The 17660-nt window shown below is 36.7% G+C and overlaps 3 protein-coding genes across 4 annotated transcripts; all 3 read left to right on the forward strand.

Annotated features, from left to right (window-relative positions):
* The first annotated feature begins 1796 nt into the window (after nt 1-1796).
* Nucleotides 1797-4145, forward strand: LOC132279573 (vestitone reductase-like). Its single transcript, XM_059781593.1, has 4 exons — nt 1797-2068; nt 2936-3474; nt 3550-3740; nt 3842-4145. Exons 1-4 carry the CDS (start codon nt 1942-1944, stop codon nt 3984-3986), a joined length of 1002 nt encoding a protein of 333 aa, XP_059637576.1. The 5' UTR covers nt 1797-1941; the 3' UTR covers nt 3987-4145.
* An 856-nt stretch (nt 4146-5001) lies between these two features.
* Nucleotides 5002-7371, forward strand: LOC132276543 (vestitone reductase-like). The gene is made up of 4 exons (XM_059778003.1): nt 5002-5218; nt 6058-6582; nt 6719-6914; nt 7051-7371. Exons 1-4 carry the CDS (start codon nt 5056-5058, stop codon nt 7193-7195), a joined length of 1029 nt encoding a protein of 342 aa, XP_059633986.1. The 5' UTR covers nt 5002-5055; the 3' UTR covers nt 7196-7371.
* A 714-nt stretch (nt 7372-8085) lies between these two features.
* LOC132276544 (vestitone reductase-like) lies at nt 8086-10350 on the forward strand. Of its 2 annotated transcripts, XM_059778005.1 has the most exons (5): nt 8086-8291; nt 8902-9195; nt 9319-9426; nt 9615-9810; nt 9951-10350. In XM_059778005.1, exons 1-5 carry the CDS (start codon nt 8177-8179, stop codon nt 10081-10083), a joined length of 846 nt encoding a protein of 281 aa, XP_059633988.1. In that variant the 5' UTR covers nt 8086-8176; the 3' UTR covers nt 10084-10350. The 2 variants fall into 2 exon arrangements, with proteins under 2 accessions (XP_059633988.1, XP_059633987.1); XM_059778004.1 differs by having other exon boundaries at nt 8902-9426.
* The last annotated feature ends 7310 nt before the right edge of the window (nt 10351-17660 follow it).

Consider the following 17660-nt stretch of genomic DNA (forward strand, 5'->3'; position numbering starts at 1 on the left):
GATACTAAAACTTAAGTATTGTCTTCTAAAGACAAACAGAGTTGGGTGGTTATAACTTATAAGTCCATATATTTATAAAAATTTTGGATTTATATTCGAATACACCCACCAAAGTTAAAAGGGTAATTTACACAGACCTCCCATATGGTTTGCCATAATTGCAGGCAGCATCTTTTTTGTTCCGAAAATTACGCGGACCTCCCCTACTTTTTAAAATATCCTACACGAACCTCCCTTCTGTTAGAGTCAACGACGGAAAATGATGACATCAGCTACTATTTTCATGAAATGTCAAAAATACCCTTGTCCCTACCAATGTATATATATATATATATATAATGATCTGTCCCTTTCACAATATGATTTGATTTGTCCCTTTCACAATATGATTTGATTTGGTTTTTAAAGATTATGAAGTGATTAGGGGGAGTCAAGGAAGAGATCAAAAGAAACAGAATCTGTCCATAGCTCTGCATCCTAATCCGGAATCACAGACTCGCCGGACTCAACCCTGACCCAGTTCCAACACCGGCTTCACCGTTTACTCCACAGCCTGAGCCAACGAAGAAGGACAATCGAAGACCAGTTGCAGCCCTTGTTGGCGGTGTTCTTTCTGCTGTGGTCGCGCTCTGGGTTCTTGGTTTCTTAATATTCCGGCCACGATGGAGAGTTGAGAAATCAAGTGGAAGAGCATCAAGTGGATGAACCATGATTCCGGTGATCTCCCGTCTGTGCAAATATAGAGAAAGCTTCATCTTCGGTGTATTTCTATCGGTGCAAACTCCGGCGATGACTAAAGACATACCCATTTCGGTGACGGGGACACAACCGCGAGCTTCAAAACTACAATTTCTAGCTCCGGTGACGGTGATTGAACCAGCGCACCTCTAGTTCAGAAGTATCCAGCTTTTTCGGTGATCTTCATCCTGCAGCAACAAGTCCGGCGAGCTGCAATCAAAGACTGAACAACCCTAGCATGTCTTAGTTAAGACGAACAACAGTTCCGGTGACAGAAATCTGGCAAGCTGCAATTTCAGCAAAACCCATAACAATGAGACCCATTTTGGTGACCATCCAGTGAGTTGCAAGACATGCATGCGACTCTGGTGAACAAACGACGAGCTTTGTCCAACCTCTTTCGGTAAGCTTGGTCTGACCTAGTAGCGAGTACCGGTCCGGCGTGTTTCAGTTCCTGTTCAGACCAAACAAAGAGCCAAATCGGAAAACAACACGACCAAACCGACCGGATGTAGAGCTGTGATGTTCATGGACCAAAAACAGAAAGCTTCCATCTTGATTCACCTCTCTTGAAGATATATATGTGGATGTGCTCAGGATAGCGATGCTGTACGGCGGGGAACAAGGTCTGATAGTGAGTTGAAACGGCGGCAACAAAGAAGCTTTTCCTTTGGGCTTGGTTAGCCAAGATTGTCTCTGTGTTGGTGGCGGCGGCGACGGTGGTGGAAGGAGGTGGCGGAAGTGGCAGAAGAAGTCACCGGCGGTGGGAGGAGATGGCGATGGAAGAAGTTGCCGGCGGTCGGAGGAGATGGTGGTGGAAAGAGATAGAACATTTTTTTTAATTAAAAGTTGATGGGTAATTTAGTAATTTCAGATGCCAAGGAGAAGGAATTTTAGTAATTTTGACAGATCCGTTAACGTATTTAACGGTCCGTCTCTGTGCAGGATATTTTAAAAAATATGAAAAATTGGCGTAATTTTCAAAAATGAAAGGATACAGTCTGTAATTATAACAAATCATAAAAAAAAAAAAAAATATCTGTGTAAATTACCCAAATTAAAAAGGGTGACAAGTTCTTTGTTTTCCTCCAAAGACGGACAGAGTTGACTTAAGGGTGTACAAATCAATTAAAGTTTTTTTTTTTTTTTTTTGTGCAATACGCAATCTCCATTTTGTTAGCATAATTAAACCCAGAGAGAGAGATGGCAAGAAATGACGATAAGGGAATTGTGTGTGTAACAGGTGGAACAGGCTACTTGGCTTCATGGCTTATAATGAAGCTTCTTCAACATGGTTACTCTGTACGGACCACCACTAGGTCTGTCCCAGGTATTGATTGCTTCTCATGATTAACAAATTGATGTTAATGTTCATATATCATGTACATCAGTTTTTATTCATATTTGGGATCTTTAAGATTAGTTCCTTATATTAAGGTAAAATTTATTTGTGGTTGAGGTTGTAGAGCTTGAATTACATGACCAGTTTATGTTGCCATTTCGCGGACTCCAATTTATACCCTTGGATGCCTTTGTAATTTAGCCCCTTATTCTTTTGTGTTAGGGTTGTTGATAAGCAGAGGGGCATCCGAATATGTTAGGGTTTTGTGAGAGCTCTCTTTATTATTATTTTTATTCCCAACAATTTTATTCTTACATATTGGGTTCGCCAAAATTTTCTTTTAGTTGAAGTATTTGTTGATTTTAACTAGATTCTCTCTCTCACACACACAGAGTTATGTGTGTATAGTGAAAGAGAGACTGATAAGTGGATTGATTGGTGAAGAAGGGATGAAAGTGCAACCTGGTTGTTCCTGAATTTAGCAACCTTGGAATTTTTAATGTCCCAAACCATTTTTCACTCCCATTCTTTTTGTTTGGATGTAAAATATTTTTCATAATATATTTTTTATTTTTTGGTATTTGGTTGCCGTAAAATATTTACTAAATATATTAAAATTTAACAAAAATAACTTATCCAAAAATTTTAGATAAGTTATTTTACATACCTTACCCGATAAACTCGACTTTAATCTTGTACCTTTGCAAAATACTGAAAAAGAAAAAATAAAAAAATATTTTACGTAGAAACAAAATCCAACTGTGTGTTGTAGTTGCATTATTATATTCACAGTAGTCACTTGTCAAGTGTAAAGTCACAAAAATGTAACATTTATAGCACATATATGATCACCAGAAAAGAAGAAAGATGTCAGCTTCCTCACAAACCTACCAGGCGCATCCGAAAAGCTCCAGATTTTCAATGCTGATCTTGAGCAGCCAGGCAGTTTTGATGCAGCCATTGAAGGATGCATTGGAGTGTTTCATGTGGCTCATCCCATTGATTTCGAAGACAAAGAACCTGAACAAGTCAAGACCAGAAGAGCAATCAATGGGACTCTAAGCATTTTAAAAGCCTGCCTTGATTCCAAGACAGTGAAAAGAGTGGTGTACACTTCTAGTGCATCGACTGTGGTGCTCAATGACAAGGGTGGTTTAGAAGAAATGGATGAGAGTAAATGGAGTGACATAGATTTTATCAGAGAACTTGAGCCTTTTGGAGCTTCATACATGATTTCCAAGACATTAACAGAAAGAGCAGCTCTAAAGTTTGCAGAAGAACATGGATTGGATCTCGTGACTGTAATTCCTTCTTTTATTGGTGGCCCCTTCATTTGCCCACATTGCCCCGGTTCTGTCTACACATCATTGGCTATGATTTTCGGTTCTGTCTCAATAAAGTTTGTCACACACTGATATTTTTTTCTTGTACAATTAATTTTCCTAATTTATGCCATGCATGTAGGTGACAAGGATCAATATAAGTTTCTTGGTAATATACCTTTGGTGCACGTCGATGATGTGGCAAGTGCACATATCTTCCTTTTTGAAAATCCTAATGCGAAAGGAAGGTACATTTGTTCAGCAAAAGAATTAACAATTTATCAGATGTCGGAATATTTGTCAGTCAGATATCCAGAATATCAAATACCGAAGGCCGAGTGAGTTCTAATTCTTTATCTCCACTTTTTTTCTTTTTTATTTATTCTTTTACACACACATAGATATAGCGATAATGATCAAACACTTTTTATTTCTGCAGTTGCTTAAAGGAATTTGAAGGGTATTTTAAACACAGTGGTCTCTCATCAAAGAAGCTCTTGGATGCTGGCTTCAAATATAAATATGGGCTTGATGAAATGTATGATGAAGCCATTCAATGCTGCAAAGAAAAGGGGTTTCTCTAATTTATCTGATTTAATTGATTATAATGTTGTAAACCAAGTACTGTTTTCTGCCTAATTGTGTCTCTGTTACGTCCTCAGCTGTTTTCTATCTTTGAGAATTAGATTGATGGATTATCTTGGTCAGATTTGAAATTATGTATTTAAATCAAAACAACTCAGTTTTTCCACAAAAAATAAATGAAGTTCAAAAAATTTGTGTGTGAGTGAAGAAAATACTTGTTCATACCATACTTTAACCCACGGCTTTCTATTTTGATATGTGAGAAAGTAAATATTCGCGGTCTTTGTCCCATTGTGTTGCTTTGAATTTTGAGAAAATTGAGCAGGCATAAGAGTTTGCACAAGGATTAAAAGCATAATCTAATTCATATTTTTATCATGCCATCAAGGGCCATGAACTGAGCATCATGAGACCCAAATCCCCCCATCTATTGTGATCAAAACATCCACCCAGTAACATTTAAATTCTACAGTAACATGTAAATAAAAAAAATTAAAGTGATTAACATTTAAATTTATATAAATCAATTAAGAAGTGAATGAAACTAAAAATTGAAAAATATTAACCAAGCCTTCATCTGCACTTCTATAAAGCAATGTTTGAGTACTAAAATGTGTTTGGTGATGTCTAAAGAATGGGGTATGGAATGGTTATTTTGTGGACTTATCCCAAGTAACAATCATCCACCACCAGACCAATAGGTTTAATGTAACTATTGTAATGGTTAGGCTATTCAACTGTAAAATTTGGTGTCGAGATTAAAAATAATAATAATAATAAATCTTACATTAGAAACCAAAATATTAGGTGATTACAAGAATTAATATTCTATGCACTTTTAATTGTAGTATGCAAGTTCAAGTGTGACTTTGCTTTCTGATTAGTCCAAAATTAGCTCAAGGTCGTGGAAGGTGAAAGAGTTGGTAGATAAAGCATACACCCACCAAAATTGAGAGGGTGACAACTTGTATCTTTCCACTAATGAGATAAACAAAGTGACTTAAGGGGGTAAGGGTAATCAATTAGTCCACTAAAGGAACTTTTTGTGCAATACATTCTCCACTTTGTATGCTTAGAGAGAGAGATAGAGAGAGAGAGATGGCAGGAGTTGATGATGATGATAAGGGAATTGTGTGTGTAACAGGTGGAACAGGGTTCTTAGCTTCATGGCTGATCAAGAAGCTTCTTCAACATGGTTACTCTGTTCGGACCACCATTAGATCTGACCCAGGTAGGTATATATTAATTGCTGCTTCTCATGAATAACAATAACAATTTGATGCTAATCTTTATCTAATTTGATTTGGGAGTTCGGACCAAGGGAACACCTTAAAGACAAACATTTATATCATTTTTTTTATTATTATTTATCTTTGTGATCTTTTAAGCATATAATAATCAATAAAAAAATCTGAAGTGTAGTTTAGTGGTAAAGGGTTGATATTGTTAAGAATGGTTTTCTGTAAAGTGCCATAAAGAAAAGATGGCTTCCTTATTTTAAAATAGATCATATTATAAGTTGAGCTTTTATTCTAACATATTGGATCCACTGAATTTTCTTAAGTTGAAGTATTTGTTGATTATCAATAGGCCAGTGGTCTAACGGTATCAGATCCCTACTTTTCAAAAGAGAAATGGTTCGAATTTTGGTGGAGGCACGTGTGTGTAACAACTAGGAAGAAAGAAAAAAAAAAGTATTTGTTGATTTTGACTCAATTCTCTTTCTCCCGCACACAGATATATGTATATATTAGTGTGCGTGTGTAGTGAGAGAGGCATATAAATGGATTGATTGGTAAAGAAGAGTAAAAACTGCAACATGGGTTGTTCCCGAATTTAGCAACCTTATATGCCATTAATGTCCGAAACCATGGTAGTCCCCTCTCAAAGAAATCACCAAACCTTAGAATTTTTAGTCAACTAAATTAAATTCCACTTTCCTCTTAACACAAAAACAAAGAAAAATTCAACTTTGTGTTGTAGTTGCATAATTGTATTCACACTTTCACAGTACTCATTTGTCAAGTGCAAAGTCACAAAATTGTAACATTTAAGGCCTATGATCACTAGACAAGAAGAAAGATGTCAGCTTCCTCACAAACCTACCAGGCGCGCCCGAAAAGCTCCAGATTTTCAATGCTGATCTGGAGCAGCCCGGCAGTTTTGATGCAGCCATTGAAGGATGCATTGGAGTGTTTCACGTGGCTCATCCCATCGATTTGGAGGACAAAGAACCTGAAGAAGTCAAGACCAGAAGAGCAATCAATGGGACTCTAAGCATTTTACAAGCTTGCCTCGATTCCAAGACAGTGAAAAGAGTGGTGTACACTTCTAGTGCATCAACTGTTGTGTTCAATGACAAGGGTTTAGAAGAAATGGATGAGAGTACATGGAGTGACATGGATTTTATCAGAGAACATAAGCTTTATGCAGCTTCATACATGATTTCCAAACAACTGACAGAAAGGGCAGCTCTGAAGTTTGCAGAAGAACATGGATTGGATCTTGTGACAGTAATTCCTTCATTTATTGTTGGCCCCTTCATTTGTCCACGTTGCCCCGGCTCAGTCTACACATCATTGTCTATGATTTTCGGTATGTGACTGTGTTTCTTGTGCAATCACTGTTTTCTGATCTATACATGAAGTGACAAGAATCAATATAATTTTGTTGCTACTCTAGTGGTACAATTAATGTTTCTGATATATCATCGATCTATACATGTATGTAGGTGACAAGGATCAATATAGGTTTATTGCTAATGCACCTTTGGTGCACGTAGATGATGTGGCAAGTGCACACATCTTCCTTCTTGAATATCCTGATCCAAAAGGAAGGTACATTTGTTCAGCACTAGAGGTAACAAATTATCAGATGTCTGAATATTTGTCAGCCAGATACCCACAATATCAAATACCAAATGCTGAGTGAGTTCTAATTATTTATCTCCACTCTTTTCATTTTTTTCTTCTATATATACATATATACATTTATACACACACATAGAGAGAGAGAATGATCACTGATATATATATATATATATATATACATATATATCTGCAGTAGCTTAAAGGAATTTGAAGGGGGTATTAAATACTCTGGTCTCTCATCAAAGAAGCTCTTGGATGCTGGCTTCAAATTTAAATATGGCCTTGATGGAATGTATGATGAAGCCATTCAATGCTGCAAAGAAAAGGGTTTTCTCTAGTCTATCTACATGGTTTAATGTTCTAAACCCAATTGTTTTCTACTTGGACTAAACAAGTTGTATGAATGGTTAAGCTCTTATTGAGTGTGTGTGTGTGTGTTTTTTTTAAGTAATCTGTAATCGAGTGTTTATGTATTTGTTGACTCAATACATAAATTTAATTTGCTTTGTGTTAACTGATTGCTGATGTGTAGACTTAATAATGGCTTGAAAGATTATGAATACAATTTTGAAATGTTCCAATCAGATTTTGCAAGAGTACATTATAAGGAGAAACAAAGATAATTAATTGGATGTATTATGAGAAGGAAAGACACACAGGACTGGCCTTTCCATGAATTGGAGTGGGACCTATTTTTTCTTACATCCTTCCAAATGAACTATTAATATAAGGGATCTAAGACAAGTAGAACATTTGCATTTTTTTTTTAATGGTACTACGAGGTCTCTCTTATAAAATATCATGAAGCTGAGCTAGAATTACAAATCTAAACGAGAATTATAAAGTCAAAATTTTAGTCAAAAATTCATTAACACTAAATCACACGAAATCAGTCAAAGTTGATAATGTAATTTAGACAAAAAAATATATATATATAAAATTTTGACTCACTCGTATAATTTAATGTTAATAAATTTTTGAACGAAAATTTAAGTAAATAATACCATTTCTTTTTCAATTGGTTGATTTAGTACCTCAATATTTGTACACAATCAGATTTCTCATTAGGTTAAATAGTTATTTTGACAAAATCAGAGGGTATTAGTACTTGTACAGTTCACTCTTTGTTCACTGCGTGGCTATAGTCTCCTCCTCAACTTCTTTATCTTGTCGTTTTGTGTTCTTGGGTATATATATATATATATATATATATATATATATATATATATATATAATGCATCGATCTTTTTTAAAGATTCAACGTTTTCACGGAGAGACCTCTCCTTCGTGTTTGTTAACTATCTAGAGAGAGGAGGGAGATGGCAGGGAATGATAAGGGAGTTGTGTGTGTGACTGGTGGAACTGGGTTCTTAGCTTCGTGGCTGATCATGAAGCTTCTCCAAAATGGCTACTCTGTTCATACTACCATTAGAGGTATATATTGCATCTCTTCAAAAGTTTATGGATACCATTTTTTTCCAAGACTTAACATTTATATATCATTTTTCAGATTATGATTTTTTAGTCCACATATTTAATTTCAATAAACCAATAGTATTGTTTAGTGGTGAAGAGTTGTGCTATTATTAAATCGATTTTGCAGACTTGGTTAATAGTGAAGTGACATGAATTGAGGGGATATATATATATATATATATATATATATATATATATATATATATATGTAATATACATATTGAATAGATTCAGAATTTCCCTTGGGCTGAGCTGATTGTGTTTCCCCCAATTCTCTCTGTCTCTCTCTCTTTTTTCTTTTTTCTTTTTGTAGAACCAATCAAGATTAGCAATGTTTACATTTGCCATTTTAACAATTTTGGGTAATAAAATTATTCATATGGTCGTCAAATGTCTATGCTATTATCAGCAACCTAAAATTAGGTACTTAAAGGAAAGTAGTGAAGTGTTCAAGTTCTCTTTCGACAAAAACAAAGTTAATTCAAACATTGTGTTGTAGTGTTTTACTTGCATCCACAGCAATTGTTTGTCAAGTCAGAAAAATGTAACATTTTTAGCATATGAACAGACATCAACAGAGACATTAGCTTCCTCAGAAACCTTCCAGGCGCATCCGAGAGGCTCCAAATTTTTGTTGCTGATCTTGAGCAGCCAGACAGTTTCGATGCAGCCGTTGAAGGATGCACGGGAGTCTTTCTTGTCGCTCATCCCGGTGCTTTTGATGACAAAGAACCCGAAGAAATGGATACCAAAAGAAGAGTCAATGGGGCACTAGGCATTTTAAAGGCTTGCCTCAATGCAAAGACAGTGAAACGAGTAGTGTACACTTCTAGTGCATTCACTGTTTTATTTAACGATAAAGGTTTAGATTCAATTGATGAGAGTGCGTGGACTGATGTAGATTTTGTTAAAGCTCTGAAGCCTTTTGGAGCATCCTACATCATAACTAAGACCTTAATTGAAAACACTTGTCTTGAGTTTGCAGAAAAAAATGGGTTGGATTTTGTTTCACTAATTCCTTCTATGATCACTGGCCCCTTCATTTGTCCCCGTTGCCCGGGTTCGGTGTATACATCGTTGGCTATGATTTTTGGTATGTGTTGTTTCTTATATGTCTGTCTTTGGTTGCATTCTTAATTTGTTAGAACTATTTAAAATTGTTGAATTGATCAAAAGTTATGGAGTCCATCAAATCTGAATTTTGTTATAAAAAAAGTGAACTCATGTATTATTTTTATATTATTATTATTTTTGTTGTACAAAATTTTCTAATCTATGCAGGTGACAAAGATCAGTACAAAAATCTTACTGTTGCACCTATGGTGCACGTAGATGATGCTGCAAGTGCACACATCTTCCTTCTTGAATATCCTGAGGCAAAAGGAAGGTACATTTGCTCAGCAGTAGAAATAACAGTTCGTGAGATGTCTGAATTTTTATCAGCAAGATATCCTGAATATCAAATACCAAAAATTGAGTGAGTTCTAATTGTTTATTTATCCAGTCTTTTATTAATTTTCTCTTCTATGTCAAGCATATATATATATATATATATACACACACACACACACACACACATGTATATACAATACAAGTGACCACCATTTATGTCTGCAGTTCCTCTGAAGGGTTTAAATATTATAACCTTTCATCAAAGAAGCTATTAGATTCTGGATTCACGTGCAAGAACGGCCTCAATGAAATATACGATGAGGCAATTCAATGCTGCAAAGAAAAGGGTCTTCTCTAATTTATGCTTAGTATGGTTTCTTAATAATGTTGTAAACTTTTGTTTTTGTTTTTTAATTGTCTCTCTGCTTTGCCCTCATATGTTTTCTATTTAGAAATGCTAACAGGACAATTTGTATTGAGTGCGTGCACAAGGGAAAAGCAAACTCTCTGTGCTATGCCCTCGGTTGTGCTGTATTAGGATTCATAAAACAATTTGGGCACCTTCCCTCTAGAGTGCGCTATCATACTAGGAAATGATAAATCATAAAAGTAATGGTTAACTTAATTATATATGCACTCAAGTTGTATTGCATTCGGAGGAGTCCTAAAATAATTTGGGCACTACTCGTGCCCACAATGGTTAATTAGACCATGATAATTATGCTACGAGTAATGACAAGAAATGCGACAAACTAATTTTAGGTGATTAAGAGTTGATTTTATCATAATTATTAATGATATCAGATTTTACTCACCCACTTCAAAATTCAAATCATATCCTGGTACGTGCATGTTAAAAAAAAAAAAAAAAAAATTGTTAAAAAATAGGAGACAATATTGGCATTTTACTTTTCTACACTTATACTATATTTTTCTTTTTCTTTTCTTTTTTAAAGTAAATGACAAAAAAATTCTTAAACTAATAAATGCATCATCTCTTATTTCGTTATATCGTAACTGTCCTTTGCACTATAAACTTTTCTTTTTTACCTTCTTTACTTACTTTAATTTTTTTATTTTTTATTTATAAGAAAATTATGCTTAATTGACTACTTTTTTTATTTTTTTAAGGAGCCTAAAACCAACAGTAATCCATTACAAGCCTCTCTCTTGCCACTCTCTACCCAATTTACCTAATTTGCAGACAACACAAGCTCCCTTTCCCTCCTTTATTATTTTTAATTAAATTTTTGAAGGAGATGATATGATTTCCTTGGATATGATCTAAAGCAATTTTTTTTTTTTTTTTTGCTCTCAAATGCACATCCATGTTACGATTAGGGTTTTGTTTTCAAATATTTCCTCACTTCCATTTTTTTTTTTTTTTTTTTTCAATCTCTAGCATATTACTTACACTTTAAATAAGAAGGCTAATGTGGAAAGAGGAGAATATAAAGTAGAAATTGAAAAAAAAAAAAAAAAAAAAATGGTATCTCCAAAGGACATTCTTGAACTTTAGTGGCCCAGTTTTTAGCAACCAAATGTAAGAACAGAGTCTCCAAGCTTTCTTTGAAGATGGACATCTAAAGCCTTTCAACCTCGTCCTCAACTTAAGCTGCTTCCTCTTTATTTTAGTAATGGCCGGGTGAAGTAAGGCTTGATGAGTACTTACTTAAAGCACTCTGAGCAACCTCCTTAATGCCATGAGAAAAGAATTTAGGCAACTCAATTTATTAGAATGATGGGTTAGTGCTAAACTTAGTGACAAAATGGTAAAAAATTATTGAACAAAAAAGATAGTAAGAGAGTGTGCACGTGTGGAGAAGACTAATAAGAGAGGAAAATGAAAAAAGAAGAGATGTTGACACACCACTCTAATTCAATGACAATAAGTGTAACATCTATTTCCCCAATTAACATTCCTATTATAATTCTGTTTTCTTTTTTCCTTTCTGAAATTGATATTTAGTCCGCAGCTATGTTTTTTTTTTTTTTTTTCAAAAATTAAAGCAATTTTCATATATGAATATAAATAATGTACATGAGATGGGCTTTTGGGCCACAATAGAAAAGGCTGGTACATGTCTAGCAAACAAGCCCAATATTAGGGCAGATACAAAGATACTGTAACTGCCATTACACTGTGAGAACAGTGTAATGGAGTCACTACATACATTCCAGTAGTAGCACAGAAGCGGCTAAATCGCTGAGAACTAGTCCGGCGGCGGAGGAGGAGGTCTGCAGTGGGACGGTGAGATATTCTAACCTTGAAGAATCGATCTAGAGGAAGAGCAGTCCCTCAGATAACCCAATTTCAAAATTGCAGCAATAATAGATGAGATCTTTGCACAAACCACCCTCTGTAATGCCTTTTGACCTTTGAAGATTCTTGCATTCCTCTTTTCTCAGGTATGGAACACTAGAGCAGAAAAACATAATTTCCTATGTAGATTAATAGGAGTATTCACTTTATAATAATCACTGATCCATATAACTAAATTGTCTCAATTGTTAATTGCTGTGTGAATGTTGCTCTTGTATTTGATGAAACGCCAAAGAGGGGATGTGAAAGAACAGTTGAAGAATAGGTGACTATGGGATTCAAGTGACATATTGCAAAGAGAGCAAATGTTATGGTGTTTAGCCATTGATTTGCTGTCAAGAGTAGGCAATTTAGATTGAACAGCCAGCCAATGATTGAATTTCATTCTTAGTATGGTGGGAGATTGCCAAACAAGATTATGCCATGGGACAGTGGGGAATTCACCTGCTAGGTGTGCAAGGGTGTGCTTAAAGGAGTAAAGCCCTGTTGGTGAAGCTGTCCATCTCTTAGTGTTTGATCTGTGTACACAATGAGCAAGAAGGGTTAACAATTCAGGAATCGAGTTGGTTAAAATAGGGGGAAAGTTCCGATCATTGTTGGTTATGAAATAGTCCACTGTTGTAGCCTCATTGAATCCACCCTCAGTAAGTAGATTAATTGGAAATCTTGTTCACAATGGACCACCAGGAGCCCAGTTGTCCCACCAAAATGATGTTGAGGCACCATTGCCTATGGAGCGCTTGATGAGCAGTCTTGTAGAGTACTTAGTTAAAGGATTTTCCTCCAACTCCAGGAGCAAGGTTGAGGGTAGTTTAGTGTCCATAGGTTCCTTGACTTAAAGAGTTGAGAGTGGCACCACATTATCCAAAGCCTGTTTGACTCATCTGTTAAGAGTTCCCAAATGAATCTAGCTATCCTTGCCTTGTTTGTAATTTCCAAGTTGGGGATCCCTAACCCCACCAGCATTTTGAGGGCTGCATACCCTATTCCAAGCCACTTTAGAGCTAGAAGACTTCATTTCTGGACTAGACCAGAGAAATCTCCTAAAAATCTTGTTAAGTTCATCGATGACAGCCTTTGGTAATATGAAAATATTGCACCAATAGTTTTGTATGGAGACCAAAACAGATTTAATCAATTGGAGTCTACCTGCATAGGAAAGAGAACTTGAGGTCCAATTACTGATTCTGTGAGTGATCTTGCTTACCAATAATCTACAATATTGAGCTTTTAAGTTAGTGGAGATCAATAGTACACCTAAGTATCTCACTGGAAGTGTCCCTACTTCAATTCCCAGTAGTGAGGTGATATCATGCTGCGTATGATCATTGATTCCAAAGAGATAGACTTCACTCTTTGATATGTCAAGGCCAGACATAGAGCAAAAGAGGTCAAGTGCAGACTTGAGGACTAAAACTGAACATATATCTCCATGACAGAAAAGTAGCAAGTCATCTGCATAGGACAAGTGGGTTATTTTTTGTTGTTTACACGTCCAGTGGTATTTAAAAGAGGACACCATTCTCACATAGTTGCTGACTATTAAGGAGAAAGCATTCATGACAATTACAAAAAGGAAAGGGGAGATTGGATCCCCTTGTCTAAGACACTAAGCCCTTTTAAAAAGCCTTGAAATTCACCATTAAGAGCAATTGTGAAGGAGGGATAAGAGATGCAAGCCTTGATGAGAGAAATGAACTTTGGTGGGAAGTTGTGTAAACTTAGGCAGTGAATAATGAAATCCCACTTTACTGAATCAAAAGCCTTCTTGAGATCCACTTTTATTGCACATCTTGCAGGTCTATCATGCTTATGATAACCTCTGAGCAACTCATGTGCTAGGAGAATGGGATCTGAGATCCTCTTACCATGAACAAATACTGATTGAGATTGGTCAATAAGGGAGGGTAGTGTTGACTGTAACCTTGTTGCAAGCAACTTAGAAATACATTTATAAAGAGTGTTCACATAAGAAATAGGTCTGTAATTATAAAGTGTGGTTGAGTTTTGGCATTTAGGGACCAAGGCAATGTAGGTACTATTTGCCTCTGCTAGTAGCTTGCCACTCCTAAAAAACTCTGAGATTGTCTTTGTAACAGACCTACCAATTATACTCCAAGCTTTTTGAAAAAATAATGCATTATAGCCATCTGGACCTGGGGCTCTGTCCTTGTTAAGTCCCAGCATACAAGTTTGAATTTCCAAGGATGATGGTATTTCTTCAAGGTAGTGATGTAGGTCAATGGAAACTTGTTTGGTTATGAAAGGGGCTAGGTCAGAGATGTGGTATGTTGTGGGTGGTGGCTGTCCTAGCAAGTACTGGAAATGATTGATAACTTGTAGTTTGATGTCCTCCATGTCATGGATTGTTTGTCCATCATCTAAGGAGAGGGAACTAATCTTCTTCCTGTTATTCCTTGAAGTGAGTAACCTGTGGGAGAAAGATGAGTTGCAATCCCCCAATTTTAACCAAGTTATTCTAGACTTTTGCCTTAGGATATCTTATTGGATTTTACCCGGTCTCAAGAAATCTATTATAAGAGCCCTTTCCAAGTCTCTGAGGGTGGTGTCACCAGGGGCTGAATCAAGATCCATTTGGCAAGCTTGAAGTTCAAGTTAGACAACATATAATTTGGAATCAATTTCTGAAGCTTCTTTGCCACCAGTGCTCCTAAGGACAGGTTTTAGCAGTTTAAGTTTTTGAACAACTTGAAACATTGATGTACCTTTAATATAGGTGCTCCAAATACCTTGAACTGAGGAGGAGAAATTGCTATGAGAAGACCAAGCATTGAAGAATCTGAATGGAACTTGTTTTTTTGGAAAATTGAGCTTAATTGTAACCAATATTGGACTACCAATATTGGACTATGGTCAGAGATGCCTGGTGTAAGGAAGTTGCACTTTGAGACTGGGAATGTTAATGTCCACTTCTGGTTTACAAGAGCCTTATCAAGCTTCTTTGCAATGCAAGCATCCCTCATGCTTTTATTGGACCAGGAATAAAGTATACCACAGAATTTAAGGTTTTCAAGCTCAGCATTTTGAAGACAATCCTTAAAATCTGTCATAGCTTTGCTCCATTTTCTGCAACCACCATGTTTCTCTCCTATATTAGGGATGGCATTGAAGTCACCCATTAACAACCAAAGGGCTTGTGCAAAGATTTTTGCATGGTGGGTGATATCATCCCACAGAGTCTGTCTTTCAACCACACAATTAGCAGCATATATGAATGAAGTGAAAAAAGACACATTTTGACCAATGATTGAGATAGAGCAGTGGATTGCCTTTCTATTACAATCAAAAACAGTGAGATTGATGATATCTGGATTCTAGATAATCCAAATTCTTCCTAACTCATAGAAAGAGTAGTTGCCTGTAATAGACCAAGTAGGAGCTATGTACCTGTGTATAGCTGCCACATTCTGTTGGGCTACCTTAATCTCCACAATGGAAACTAGAGCAAGTTTTTTATCAGAGATTATTTTCTTAATCTCTGATTGTTTAGAGGGTTGATTCAACCCTCAAATATTCCATGTGAGGAGGGAAATCATGGAAAGGGTGAAGAGAAGTGATTTCGAAGATGCTTTGGGCTAGTTGAGTAACCCTTTGGCATCAACCCTGTGATTGTGGCCTCCTTCAACCTTGCATGTTTCTTCAAGCTTCTGATTGTCATTATCCTTTGGTTGCTACTGCCAGGATCAGTCAGTGAAGATAGTGTTTGGATGGAGGTAGGAATGGTCTTGTTGACATGAGATAGTGGGGAATCTTTTGGACTAACAATGTTGTGACCCCCTTGAAATTCCATGATAAGTTTTGTTTTCCTATGCTTCTTTTGCTGGGGGAATGTAGCTGGGGTACCAGTGGTATGGTGAGGGGAGTAGGTTGGATAGTGAGGTGGTGGCATAGAGGAAATGGTTTGCTTATGAGAGGTGGATAGTATTGTTTTTAGTGAGGAGAAGTTAAGCTTCCTGCTACATAGGGGGAATGAGGGGTTGAGAGGGATGTGGTATAAGAGTTTGATTCAGTGATGGAGTTACTGACCCTTATGTTATTTGAGTATGGAGTTTGTTGTGATGGTAAAGTAAGGTTGTTTGTGGGATTTGTGATGTCTATGTCTTGGATTTGATGGTTAAGTGGAGAGAATTGGTTAGAAGTATTTGGCTTGGCAGTGGGTGGTGTGGGAGGTTTTGTGGCAATGGTGGTGCCTTTGTGTTTCTTTTTTCTAACTGTTACCCATTCAGTGGTTGGTTGGATTGTAGGACTGTGATCCTTGAGAGGAGTGTGGCTAATAGATGGATTGACTGCAATACCTTTCCCATGAGCTGGATTGATGTATCTGAGAGGACAGTTGGCTTTTATGTGGTTGAGAGCTTTGCATTTGCCACAATATTTTGGTAACCATTGGTACTCAACTCTTAATACCACCAAGGACATATCATCCAATCTGAGTTGAATATCTTGTTTTAGTGGTTTGTTGAGGTCGAGGTTGATGCAGATTCTAGCATACTTTAGCTTTGTCCTTGATTCAGTGGCTTCATCAGCATACAGAGAGGTTCACATATCATACTTGCAATATGGCTTAGCCCTTTAGCAGTCCAGTAGTTAGGAGGTATGTTGAAAATCTTGGTCCAAATAGGTAGACATCCCAAGTGAACTGGTTGGGAATAATTATATTTGTTCCATCTCATTGTAGAAAATGGATGCCCAGCTAGTGACCATGGACCATGTGATAAAACATTATCTACCTCTATGGTGGTTTTAAACCTGAAGAAGTATTTGTCATTCTCCCCAAGAATGGTGTCAGTTAACCCAAATGGCATCCATAGTTTTGTTGCAGCACTCTGAACAATCTTGAAAGGGAGTTTTTTGTGTGTGGAGAATCCTACCAAATGGTAGGAGGACCAAAAATCCTGACCTTCATCTACGACCTCTTTTGGTAAGTGAATGATATTTGAGCAATCAGTGAGTAGAGCAATGTATTCAAATTTCATTTTATTTGTTCCTTGTTGGACTACATTGGACCAAGTCTTTGTCTGCTGCTGGTGGTTAGGCTGTAATGGTGGGTGTGGAGTTGTGTGTTGATTGGGATTGGACATAGCTGGTAAAGCATCTGCAGAACCTGATGGCAATACATGTGATGGGACTTTATCTGGTTGGTCAACAATTTCATGGTGAATAATAAGTGGTGAGCTGGGACCATGTGGAAAGTTGGTTTTGTTTTTTCCATTTTGGGAAATAGTCAGTATAAGTGCCTGTAGGGGTGAATTGACTATTCTTAAAGATTTGAAATTCAAATTTAAATTCGAACCTGAGACTTCCAATGGTGGATGAGCCTCTGCTGCTGTGGTAGACCTGGTGGTGGTGATGGTGGGATTTGGTGGCTGTGGATGAGCTTAAGGAGTTGGTGTGACAGACCTAGTGGTAGTAGTGATGGGGGGTATTGGTTAATCAGCCTCTGGAGATGTAGATGGTTGATGTAGTTGACCTTTCTCTGATAGAAGCTTGGCAACTTCAGCTTTGAGTTCTGAGATGATCTTATTCTTTTTGTAGTGCATGTCCATCGATCTCCCTAAGTTCTCTTTAGACCATTCAAGTTATTCCTGCAA

This window comes from Cornus florida, unplaced genomic scaffold (genome assembly GCF_030987335.1).
Source record: "Cornus florida cultivar Cherokee Brave unplaced genomic scaffold, ASM3098733v1 CherokeeBrave_3.0.0_Hap2_Chr10, whole genome shotgun sequence".
NCBI classification, from domain to species: domain Eukaryota; kingdom Viridiplantae; phylum Streptophyta; class Magnoliopsida; order Cornales; family Cornaceae; genus Cornus; species Cornus florida.

Coding starts and splice junctions, on each gene's coding strand:
- LOC132279573 (XM_059781593.1), top strand. CDS start 1,942: ATGGCAAGAAATGACGATAAGGGAATTGTGTGTGTAACAGGTGGAACA. Junction 3,475..3,549: donor TGATTTTCGGTTCTGTCTCA/ATAAAGTTTGTC, acceptor CATGTAGGTGAC/AAGGATCAATATAAGTTTCT. Junction 3,741..3,841: donor TATCAAATACCGAAGGCCGA/GTGAGTTCTAAT, acceptor TTATTTCTGCAG/TTGCTTAAAGGAATTTGAAG.
- LOC132276543 (XM_059778003.1), top strand. CDS start 5,056: ATGCTTAGAGAGAGAGATAGAGAGAGAGAGATGGCAGGAGTTGATGAT. Junction 6,583..6,718: donor ATCATTGTCTATGATTTTCG/GTATGTGACTGT, acceptor ACATGTATGTAG/GTGACAAGGATCAATATAGG. Junction 6,915..7,050: donor TATCAAATACCAAATGCTGA/GTGAGTTCTAAT, acceptor ATATATCTGCAG/TAGCTTAAAGGAATTTGAAG.
- LOC132276544 (XM_059778004.1), top strand. CDS start 8,177: ATGGCAGGGAATGATAAGGGAGTTGTGTGTGTGACTGGTGGAACTGGG. Junction 8,292..8,901: donor TGTTCATACTACCATTAGAG/GTATATATTGCA, acceptor GCATATGAACAG/ACATCAACAGAGACATTAGC. Junction 9,811..9,950: donor TATCAAATACCAAAAATTGA/GTGAGTTCTAAT, acceptor TTATGTCTGCAG/TTCCTCTGAAGGGTTTAAAT.